Genomic DNA, 12727 nt, shown 5'->3' on the forward strand with positions numbered 1-12727 from the left:
ATTATTTGTAATTATTATGTAATTAATGCATTATTATTATGCTTATATATTCCGTATATATTATTTCATTTTATTTAAAATCAAATAAAAATATCTGCACGATTATATAATATATGTACGATTCTGTATATATGTGATTTTAGTTATAAATAAGATAAATCTAAGATCAGTAAATCTAAGATTATTAAAAATTTTATATTAAACATCTCTATCTCACTTAATTCATCCATTTATTATTTCTTTAATACTAATTCACAGGATAATTTATATTAATAAATTAAGAAACAGATTATATGAATATTTACAACTTAATTAAGTATGCGTATATAATATAATATTGTGTTATATCAATGAAACTGTAAACTGAATCAGTAATTTGAATCGATTTTAAATTTTAATATTTCTCGCGATGTATATAATATAATTACGTCTATTTTTAAGGCTATAGAATTTCAACTTAAAAATTCCATAAATTATCAAAATATACACTATAAATTTTTAAATATAAAAATATTTTCAATTTTAATATCATTTTATGATTTCTGATTCTTTTCAAATCGATTAACATACAGATAAAGGCCATAGAATTGCATTTTCGAGCGGTCAAGTTTCTGGTTTATGTGTCATATACACGTCGCCTTTAAATTGAGAATCCCCCATTCTCTTGTGACCGCGGGTTCTTCGTCCTACGACTTCCTTTCCCGCGCTCTCCGATGGTTTCCACGCATTTTTTAAATTCCTCCCCGTAGGCGACCTACGCCGGGAGAATCGCTTCAAACGACTTTCCGGGCACGCCGTTTCAAACGGAGACACGTTTGGCAGCACGTGTTTCTTCACTTCGGCCCTGTGATTTTCCTGCCGCGAAAGCAAACACGCACAGCTGTCAACCTCGCCGCAACGATACTCGGGGAAAGGTAACGAAACATCCGCAGGCGGTTGAGATGTAGTATGACAATATACGTATTTAGAAGTAATAACAATATATCCCTCTGCTCCGAAACAATACTCGAATAAGATAAGGATGAGAAAAGAATAAGGCAAGAGAGAAAAACACAAGTTAAAGATAAAATAGTGAAAAATGGAGCAAGTGCAAATTAAACATAGTTCGACATTTTTAATAATAACTGATTAATTGATATTGATACATTTTTACTAATTTTGTATTTAATATACATTATTTCAGGGCATAAATTGTATATTCAGTATCATAAATATATGAATGGTATTCTATATAATATTAATATGTAAGAAATATGCTGAACTTACATGTGTGTAATCTTGCTCGCCATGCGAGAGGATCGCTGACTAGTCCCTGAAGACCCGGCCAATAGACAGCGGGGTGTCGTGGTTCCGTTCTTTGTTGAAATTGCCCAATACCTGGGGAAATATAGAAATAAATACTTACATATACATATATACATATACGAGTTTGGTTGAAGTTAAGATTATAATTATTTCAAAATCTGATTTACACGAATCAGCAAATTTACATTCTTTCCCTGGTGCATATTAATAATATTAATATTTAAATAAATAATATATATATATATATAATTATCTTTTAGTGATTAATAGCAAATAAATATTGTTTCAACATATTAAATCCTAATCTTCAAAGAAAAATCGCAGTAATGTCGAAAATAAGTTTGATTTTTTAGGGAAAATATGTGCAAAAAAATATGTATTGCGTATAATATTAATAACGCAGTTTATTCGCAGTAATATTAATAATAAGATTGATGTATATTTAACTGATATTGCGGGATTAGAAAAGAGTACAACAGACATATGCTTTGGTTCGATACAGATAATGATATTGGATTTATGATAATTTAGATAGCAGCACACATATATTGAAGCAATAATCGAAAGAAGCCGTAAAATGCAACGGCGAGATGTAGAATGTGAGCATGCGTTTACTGACGGAATAAAACAGCTTTCTCGAATCGATCGTCGACTAAGCCATACCCATTTTTCCAGCATAAGCGCTTTATTAAGCTTCAGTTTTTTCTACATCTATGCGATTTATTTCATATCATTTTTATCATTCGCAATTTTCATACAACTCGCATCCGCCCGTAATGTGCAAGCGGAATTTAAATGCCGCAATTTTATAAGCGGTGCTCTCTCGCACAGATTTCAATCTCACTCTTTTTTTCAAAATAATTAAATACCAAATTGAGAAAATTACATGATCCCGTTATAATATTATAAATACTTATAATTTTATCTCCGCTTTTATAAATTATAAAAGTTAGAAGATTTCGATTTTTTATGCTTTAATTATGAATATGACATGATCATTTACATTGTACTATTTGAATATCATTCGTAATAAGAGTACTAACATAATTGCACACACATTTAAATAAACATATACATTTAAATAAAATCTATATAACAAAATTATTGGAATATCAAACGGAAAAGATATTTTGTTTAGCTCGAGTTGGATATTTTAACTCGATAAATAATTATGCCTATATCGAGTCTGACGTTTTTTAGTCCAGATTATCGGCGATTGCACACTTGCACACACGAATACATGATGCCAAATCTATTATATCTATCGCAGCCTTGAAAAAGGTTTTTCCTCGTCAGTTCTCGCTGTACGGGGACCTTAATGATCCCGAACGCGAGAAATTAGTCGACTTAAGCCAGGGCTCCAGCTGGGGAATCAAATCGGTAAATATCGGTCGAGATTCGATGGATTTTTTGTGGCTTAAAGGAAATTAGATCGGTGACGTTTTTCTCTGATCGATCGAGAGAAACGCGCGAATCGAATAAAAGACACGCCGGAATTACTATCGTTCACTTTTCCAAGATTTAGTATTTACTTATCGTTTTTAATAAAAAAATAAATATATATGTGTATGTATAATATACATTCATGTATGTATATTACTGAGAATTTTTAGTATATGCTTATGAAAAGCGATAATATTTTTTTATTATACGATTTGCATTTTTTAATTGATTTTAATGAATATATTGTTTAGTTGTTTTACTATAGAAAAACATAATTGTTTGATTTAAGTTAATTTTGTTATCAAAAATTATCTAAAATAATTAACAATTATTAAAAAGTTTAAAGAGATGGATACTGCTTTTGCACAAGATTGCATGTTATTGAACACTAAATTGTTCCTTCGTGAGTTTCTTCGTGAATTTTATGTAGGATGATACTACTCTCATAATTTCCAGTATTGCACCTAAAAACCTAACGAGATACCTTTGTATTGCAATTTCGAAGGATTATCTGTACGTTTAATTGATCGTCACCAAATAATAGCCTATGTATTCTCAACATCTTCCTCATAACATTTCTCTTGAGACACCCATGATACGACGTCGTTTACTATAGAAAATACTAATCATTCAGCGATCGACGACACTCTCGTCTATTCAGAAATTGACCATAATCGCAACTGAAAGAATTATTTGACTCCCGGTTACGTGGGCGCTTAATTTGCTTCGGATACGTGTTCTCTCGCCTATCTACGCTTGTTCGTCCGGACAATAAAGCGTCATTTCCATTTTATCCCGTCGACGACGGGGATGGATGGGGATACGCATCCGATACGATCGTCCGATCGCCACTGCTTTTGTCCTTTACGCCGAAATCAGACGGAATTTATAGGATCATAAACAGCTAAACCCGCGCACGCTCATCAACAAAAATACCCCGCAATCATGCTCTTTGTCTGCGAGTCTACGTGGCGGGGTCCGCTAACGAAAAATAGAGGAAAGGTGAGCTCCTCTCTCGATTCTTAACCGGATCCCCGGCACGCGCTTTTACGATGCATCGCTCAAGAACGTGCAGTCATCGTGTGAATCGGGCAATTAAAAGCGTTTAAAATCATATACACGACGTCCCTTAATCTTAATTTTAATCACAAACATTTTGATGAATAGGACAATCAATTTTTTGGAGAAGATTTTCAGATAAATAATTTCTTATAACTTTTGGAGATTCAGAAGTAAACATCTCATTTAAATATCCCAATTGAATTATAAATTTAAAAAAAATTCATTTGAGAGATCACAAATTAAAAGAATAGGACATCTCTCTCTTTTATATCTATTTGCAATTTAAACTTTAAAATTTAATTTATAAGGATCTTTATATTTACTCGGCAAATCTATCGATCATCATTTCTATTAAAAAAAAATCTACTCTAAATTGCAAGCTGGAGTGCCTTATGTATATACATGATACGTCCCGTAATTCGTCGGATTACTGATCAGGAAAACACGGCGCGCATGTGATCGTAAGTCATAAATATTTGAAGCACTGTCGCGATGAATAAGGCACGTGACGTCCACGGTCGATGGACGCCCCGGCGAAATATTTATCATTTAATACCGCACATTTTGATGGGCTTTTTGTCATTTATACAGCGACGACCGGCAGTCTCGCGCGCGTCCGGCGAGAATTTAATTAATGACCACCGGTGTAAAGTGTGTGCGCACGCGGAAGATCGATCGGTATCAGATGTCAATTAGCGGCGCGCGTTGCGAATCGCATAATCGCGATGACAATGTGTGTAACGTGAAAAAAAGAAGAGATCCTCGCACAAGCTTTGCGACACAAAATTGATCTACCATTTTTCCGGAGATTTCTGCATATAAATATTTTTTTTTTTTTTATAAAAATTAAAATTTTATTAAATTTTTTGGTTTATATGCAATGTATATTATACTAGAAAAAAATGCAAGAAAAAAAGTCGTGTATTTACATCAGGAAACAAAGCATGATACGAAAAAAAGAGAACTCTTGGACCGAATTATGTATATTAGAAAGTTTATACACGCAAAAAAATGATATGGGACACATTTATAATAATTTTTACAATGTAACAATATTTTTTATTGAAAAAAAAAACTGCTTATTTATTAAAGCATTTTATTCTACTTAATCGAAGAAAAACGCAGATGACGTTGCCTGCATATCATATTGATATAAATAAAACACGACGATGTTTTAACGGGGAAAATTTATACGGAAATGTATATATGTAGTTTGTGGAATACATGCATATGCATGTATTCGATGGCCGTCTATAATTCTAACAGAGCGAAATTCGCGCGCCGCACCGCCGCGTCGTAAATACGAGCTGCGCTACTGTCGTATTTGTAATCGACGTAATCTGTCTAATACGACAATGAAGTCGGTTACCCATTAAACCGTTATTGAAACCGTATACGATTACGCGAATTACGGCGGTAGTTTCGACGTGTATCATTGTGAGAGATACACACACACACGTACATCAAAACTCTCACAAATATGTGCAACGCGTCAATTGGAAATACACAGGTAAATATCGCGCAAATGCATTTGACATGATTACACAGTAACGATATATGACTATTTTATTTCGCCATGTTGAAATTCTGTTTCGTACCAAATATATATATCATTGTTTCACAATACTTGATTCTTTCGTTTCGATATACTCGTATAAAATATTCAGAAAGATGTTAGCGTGTATAAGTAGATATTAGAACCGCGTAGAAGAGAACTATAGAAAATTCAATTCGATTATTAAATCATTTAGCAGAGTCAATTTTTCAAGGTATAATCTTTCCTGCAATTTTCATATTTCAAGATTTAGCTCATTTGATCGAACGCTTTTGCACAAATAAATATGTTCAAGAAGCTTTTCTCTTCTCTATCGATTCCTTTACTTATTGGCTCCAAATTTATTCACCAAATAAGTACGTTTATTTCGAAGAAAGTACTTTAAGGGTGCTTTTTAACGCAATTAGCAAAGACAATTCAATCGCGCATGAATTTTCAGACTTTCATAAATTTTCTTGTTCTAAAAGCTACTGTAAAAAATGTAAAAGACTAAAATTTAGCAAGATTTCTACTTAAAAAGGGGGAAATCGCTGAAATTTACGATAGAAACCAGAGCAGATGTCGCACAATATTTCGGAGGTTTCTATTACAGGCAATAAAAAATGGAAGATACACGTGAGAAGATACATGGGGGCGCGTTGAGTAGTTTCTTTTCTAAGATGATGTGAATATCTGCTTTCAGGATAAACATACCGTTTCATGATATTCGATTCGGATATGTGAGAGAGAGGGAAACATAGCTTTATTAAAATATACACTCTTGTAGAACGATCTAATTTTAACATAAACCTGATTCTAATTTTTTAATATGAGATTAATATTTAAAAAATCCATTATTTGTTTAAAGTGATCAGATAAATTTTTCCATATAACTTGCGGAATAGCAATTTTAAAAGTAGATGGCGAAACAACAACGGTAATAACTCTGCGCGGTTTCATCGACGTTGCAAAAATCCGCGAGATGTAATTCGTCACGAAGAACGGTACAAGAACGTAACTGCGATATTTTTGCGGCGACGTTTTCAAAATTGAATTGCTTTGCGCACACATTGCATCCCAATACGGATTTTTATTTTTTTTTTTTATTTTTTTTGCAAGAATAAAGAAATAAATAATATTTACGACGAGCTGTTTTAGTGTAGTCGCGATGTTACAGCGCGATTTACTATTATCTTTATTTTTCGGACATCTTTTTACGCGACATTAAATTTATACGAATACACATTTATCGCTATTTTTTTTATCATCGTCGTATTGTTCTACTCGGCGTTCACTGCCGTAGTTTATCATAATGCAATCTTTTTGTACGTCCAACCGCAAGTGGACCAGATCTCACGCGTTCTCTCGCACAAATCCGAATTCGCCAGCAAGCCACGTACGAGCATGGTCGTCAGTTGGTTAACCCGCAATATCCTAACTTCCGCTCGTATATGGTCGCCCTATTTGGCCATCACATAATTCGCGTTCTATTGTAAATATAATCATCTATGGTATATTATTATATATTGTTGATTTATTTTATTTTTTTATTTTTCTCTTCTGCATTTGTGATTCAATTTAAAATATTTTTATTCTTAAAAATGTAGTAAAACAAAAGAAAATGTAAATGATAAGAATGGAAAGTAACGATCTACACAAATTTGTATCTTTTCGTAATCTTTTAATCGTTTAATTTGATAGTCATACAATTATTTATTCGATAACTACGAAAAGAAAATTCTTAAAAAATATAAAAATGTAACTAGCCAAGATTTTTAGAAGTATAGTATATAGAAACTTTGATGCATTAGAGAAAGAATAAATAAAAATTTCTCTCCATTTTTGCTCTTTTCTTAAAGTATACAACATTCTTAATGAAATTATTAGTATAATTGTCAATGTTTTAACATATAAAATAAAATAAACTATCATCACAAAGAAATAAAATTAACCGCAAATGGTTATTCTTTGTTCAAAATTTTAAAATATCTCAACTTATCACGTTATCTTTGAATCATTATATTACATACGTAGATAACATTATCGCATAATAATGAATTTGCGATGCCGCGATTAACACATTTCGACATGCGAAACTAATAAATCGCGAATATATTAGCGCGCTGCTTAGCGATTCGTTATTGCGAAGCATAATCGCTCTCTGTCGGGAGCAAATCATTTAGAAATTTAATGTCATGAATGTTAAGTAACGCCCCTCGTTTGCGTCGCTTGTTAATGTACCAGGGGAGTAGGTAATTCGGTAAGCATAAATTTTAGAGCCATTCCATCGTGCTTCCGGTCAATATTTTAATCATGCCGTATTCTTATTCGTATTTTTGCTATTTTTGGCCATTTCCATTTCAAAGAGATCATATAGTTTATAATAATTAAAAATTAAACAATACATAATATAATACCGACGTTAAATCGATAGTTTTGTAATAATTATTTCAGAATGCAAGAATTATTACTGTTATTTGCATTATTCGCTTAATTACAATTATTAGGTAAAGTTTATAGATAAGAGATATTTTTATCTAATATTCAAGGAATATTTTAAAATTGTTTGAATTATTATTATATTTATATTATTATATATTCCCTCTGCCTCCAAGAATTTTATAATATTTATTGCATTAATTGTGTTACATTTTAAAATCAATATATTTTTTGATTAGCAATATTCAGGTAGCGTTCGGTAAAAGGAGTAATAAAGTTATTTTATCGGATTATAGATTATAGACCGTGATACCAACGTTTATGAATTAAACCCACGTCTGCCGATATTACCACGATATTGTACGACACGTTATTTGTGAGCAACTTCATAATACGACCCTATCTTCCCTTCATTGTAACATTGACCCTTCGATAATTCTAAAATTGATGAATACACCACACATATATACACTTTCGATAGCCGAAGAATACAAAATGACTCGTAAAAAAGTTTTTTAAATAAGAAAATTAGAAAAATATTCATTTTCAAAAATATTCATAATTCTTTACTATATGATTGATATTCTTCTAAGTGTTTATCGTGAAAGATAATAATTATATTAACTTGTTAAACTCTAGTATCGATTCTAAATAATCGTATTTTACAATTTAATCGCTTTTAATCTTTATTATTTTTTATTATTGAGATAAAAACTCGAACAATTATATAATTATATAATTAATTATATATTTTTGTCAACTCGAGCGTTATTATTAATGACAAATCATTTAGTGTCGGAAATCAATAATGCACTCTGCATCATACTTTTGTATTTAGTTTGACATATTCGCATGGAGTTGAATGTTGCACGAAGGCACTCTTGAACGTGACATCTTTTCACAAGATTTCAAGGCGATGACAAATGTCTTTTGCTTTGTGGCACGTCATCCAATGGGAAAGTTATTATGCATCATTTGCAACATTACAAACGAAGCCTTGATGACACAGATTACCGGCGAAAAAATATAAGGAAACATTTTAAAAATAAATCGAAAGCGTACATTTATGTCAAAGAACACATTTTGCAAAAGAGATCTTCCATTACATAAACTTAATGATATATCTTTAGTTCTTTTACGAGAAAGAAACGAAGAAACTGAATTTTTGAAATAGATATGTTTCAATCATTCAGCAGAAATTTCAGTAACGATATTACTCGTTTAATTAACAATATTTTTATTAATTTTTATTATTTTTATATTTTACAATCAGCCATATATATTTTTATGATCCTTATTTATGTATGGATTTTTAATTTCTTGCTTCATTAATAAATTAAAAATTGCGGCTGAATTATATCTTCGTTCGTTAAACTGGAATGGGTTAAAATAGGCAATAGTGATTCGCGCGAATCGAAGCGGAAAATCAGACTTGGACTATGTAAATCCGTGAATTATACGCCAGCCGCGATCGTATCGAATGCAGAGATAGTTTCGTAATAGATTCGTAACTCCTAGTCGCGCTTTCGTCTGGCCCGCGGTTGTTCGATCGACCATCCCTTGGTAATTCTACGATTAATGCGTTCAATCCGTCCGGCATTACACGCGTGCTATCGTAGCACGCGACGATTTGCGTGGAGAACACAATCGGTTTCCCACCGATTTTCTATTGCGTAAACGCGCGAATGGCGAATTTGTTACCGTTACAAATGTTACTAATATCTACGAGCATCAATAATTCTTGACATTAATCTTCCGACGCAACGTTTGCGATGTAATTTTAAACAATATTTTTACTCTGAAGAAATGTGTTTGTCAGTTATTTTATGCCACCGTTTGTCAAAATTAAGCTGTTGAAAACTGTGAAAAAATTTAAATTGTTTGAGTTAAGTTTTTGTATTTTAGAAAATATAATACGCACGCAGTTTATCGCAATAAAAAATAAAACGCTACGAATTATTAATATATTTGTTATCAAAATTGTTTGCATGAAATTCCCAATATATTTCGACTTTTCAATAATATTTGGAATAAATAGTAATACAAAATTATTAGATATAATTACAAATGTTGTACAATTTTTAAGAATCACGAATAATAGTGAATTTTGTGCTAAACATTAGATCGATAATTTCGTAAAAAAGATTCTTGAAAAGATTTATAATATTTCATAAAAAAGTAAGCTTCATGAAAAGCCTATGCATATTATATTTGAACTTTAATTATAACAGCCAGAAAAATGTATGTGTAGATTAGATGTGTTTAAGAGAGATTGGATATAGTAGAGAAATATTACTTCTTATTCAAGTGGTATATAATTAAATGGTATATAATTAAATGGTATATAATATAATTATCTAAGTGGATATTTTGACTTTCTCTTTTTTTTCTCGCTAGCAAATTAAATTTGCAACATTGCTTATAGTTCTCAGCAGAGAAATATTTCTCAAAAATATCAGAAAATACCGAAATATTGTTCGATAGCGCAGAATATGTTATATACAATATTGGCAAATATATCTCCGTCTGTGATATCGAGTGTTTATCTTATCTAGATTAAGGCTAACCGCGGGTGTGTAACCGCATTATTCAAGTTTAGCGAACTCGGAAAGACGATAATATATACGCACCCGAGGATGCTGTGAAGCCGGCGTGCATGGTGGCGTACCGTGGCGCGGCCATGTGCTGGGGATGCGGTGCCGGCGGGAGACCCGCGTGCGACCCCGGAACCGTTGTCTGAGGGTGGACCGTCGCCGTCGGTCTCGAGAGTATCGTATCGATGCCGTGAGGGTTACTGCCGACGGAGGTGATGGAGGTCGCCGGGCTATGTTTGCCGCTACCGGTGGGCGACGATTGACCCTGAGTAATGGTGGAGAGCGGCGGCACCGTGATACGCGACAGCTGGATGCCGGCTTGTTGCTGCTGATGCGACGTATGATGCTGTTGTTGATGCGACTGCTGCTGCTGCTGTTGATGCTGCTGATGCTGTTGTTGCTGCTGTTGCTGCTGCTGTTGCTGATGACTCCTCTCCGCCATAGAGTGCAGCGCTGCCAGCGGCTGGCTGCCGAGCATGCCGCCGCCAGCTGCGCTTAAATTGAGGAACTGCAGAACGTGGGGCGCGGCCGCGGGGAAATCGTGAAGCCAGGGTGGCCGCGGAGGTGGCGGCGAATGGCTCGAGGCGGGCGGTGGTGAACACGAACCCAGCGAGGAGCCCGCGGACGAGCTGCGGTCGCCCTGGTCTAGGTGATGATTGTTGCGTCGGTGCGCGTCACTGAGCGACGACATGTTCTCGGCGATCTCGAGTCCGCCGCCCTCCGGCGTGGAGCGCGATGGCGGGTCCGGGCAAGCGTCTCCGCTGTCGGCGCAGGCCTTGCCGCTGGTCAGAGAACATACCATCTCGCACCACGCATAGTTCGGTAGTGAGCGAAAAATCTTAACTGGTGTTTAGAGCCGCGTGCCGGATGAGGCGCGCGGCTGTCTTTTAGAGCCGCGGGGTTTCTCGCGCACAAGGGATAGACCCGAAGACCCAGACTGAATCAGCTTGATGCGAAATGAAGATTCGACACGCAATGGTTTTTCACTTGATTCGAACAATGACGTGCGACTACACCGACGACACGAGATACGGCCGGCACTTACCGCGATCGCGATTGTCACTGCTTTCGCGAAGGAAGAGCTCTTTTAGCTTCTCTTCCTTCGACCGTCGTTCGCACTTGATTGTTTCTTCTTCTCTTGTCTCCTTCGGGTCAATCACTGATCGCCATGATCCTCCGCGAGCGCACGGCGCGTCGTCTGCGCGCGACAGGCTGCCGATGCACGTTCCACGAGTTGCGATCGATGAGCGGAAAAGTAGTCACACCGCACACTGTGAGCGGTCACCGTTTTGCCGGTGATTCCGCGCGATGACATGGAGAACAGACGTTCGGGAAATTAATCGCGGATTGGGTTGGTCGTCCGGACGATCGACCAGACGCGCGATCAGGAAGTCGTCGTCCGTGTCGCGCCGACAATAACCGTGAGCCTCGCCGAATGACTCGACGCGTCGCCAAATGGTGTGCGACCAGGGTGCATCGAGCGCGCGCACTCTTCTCTCTCCGGCGGGAGATCGAGTCTCTCTCCCGTGCCTTCGTCCTTGCCCTCGTCCTCGCGCGCGCGTTCCGGAAATCCCGCGTCAGGGGGAGAAGCAGGTCGGCCCTCGATGCGAGTGGATTGGCGTGCTATCCATGGGTCGTTTAAGTGTTTGGGGGCGGTACTATCATCGGATTGGTCGACCTGGTGGCGTTTTACCGGAAGGAGAGGTGTTCCGGGCGGGGCCTCTCAATCTCGCGTTAGCTTCTTGTTAAGCGTCTTTCATTGTGTGTTTAAATTCGTAATTTATGATCCCGACTGAATAAAACAAGAACTTGCTGGTTCGCTCGCTCACTCGCTCGTATGTTCACTGGTTGCCTGGCTGGATGGCTGGATGGCTGGCTGGCTGGCTGGTTGGCTGAGTGAACCTCTTGGCTCTGAGACTGGCTTTCTAGTTTGTTCGACGACTGGGCACCTCTGGCACGACTATGGTGACACTACTGTCTCGATAACTTGCTTCCTTCCTTCCGTCGTTCCTTTCTCGCTACCTAACCATCTCCCTTTTACTCTCTCATTTCATTGTGCCTCGCTCTATCTTTCCCACCCGCTTTACTCCTACCTACCTACCATCGCCCCGGCCTTTCAGCCAGTCAAGTACGCGTAGACACACTGAGCAAATCAAATTATTTGCTGCCGATGGTCCATTTGGCCTGCTCCTTGCTCGTTACACATATGACGATGCACGTGTCAACGAGAATTCGGTTACTTCATCCCGATGAACCATTGTCGCGCCGCAGCGCGCGGCTGACGTAACTAATGTCGGATGAACTCGCCGATTCTGGCAACCGACCAATGTAATGTCGGCCGCGCTTCGTC

General features: G+C 36.5%; 1 protein-coding gene across 1 annotated transcript in view; it reads right to left on the reverse strand.

Moving 5' to 3' along the window:
* LOC105255225 (homeobox protein Nkx-6.1) overlaps positions 1–11778 on the reverse strand; it is a 34132-nt gene extending 22354 nt beyond the window's left edge. The window contains exons 1-2 of the mRNA XM_011264382.3: positions 10414–11778; positions 1267–1377 (exon numbers count right to left, since the gene is read on the reverse strand). Coding sequence (XP_011262684.2) covers positions 1267–1377; positions 10414–11179 — 877 coding nt within the window. The 5' untranslated portion in view covers positions 11180–11778. The remainder of the gene's footprint in view (positions 1–1266; positions 1378–10413) is intronic.
* Positions 11779–12727: the final 949 nt, after the last annotated feature.

The sequence above is a fragment of the Camponotus floridanus genome, unplaced genomic scaffold (genome assembly GCF_003227725.1).
Source record: "Camponotus floridanus strain SB8 unplaced genomic scaffold, Cflo_v7.5 scaffold43, whole genome shotgun sequence".
Classification (NCBI taxonomy): Eukaryota; Metazoa; Arthropoda; class Insecta; order Hymenoptera; family Formicidae; genus Camponotus; species Camponotus floridanus.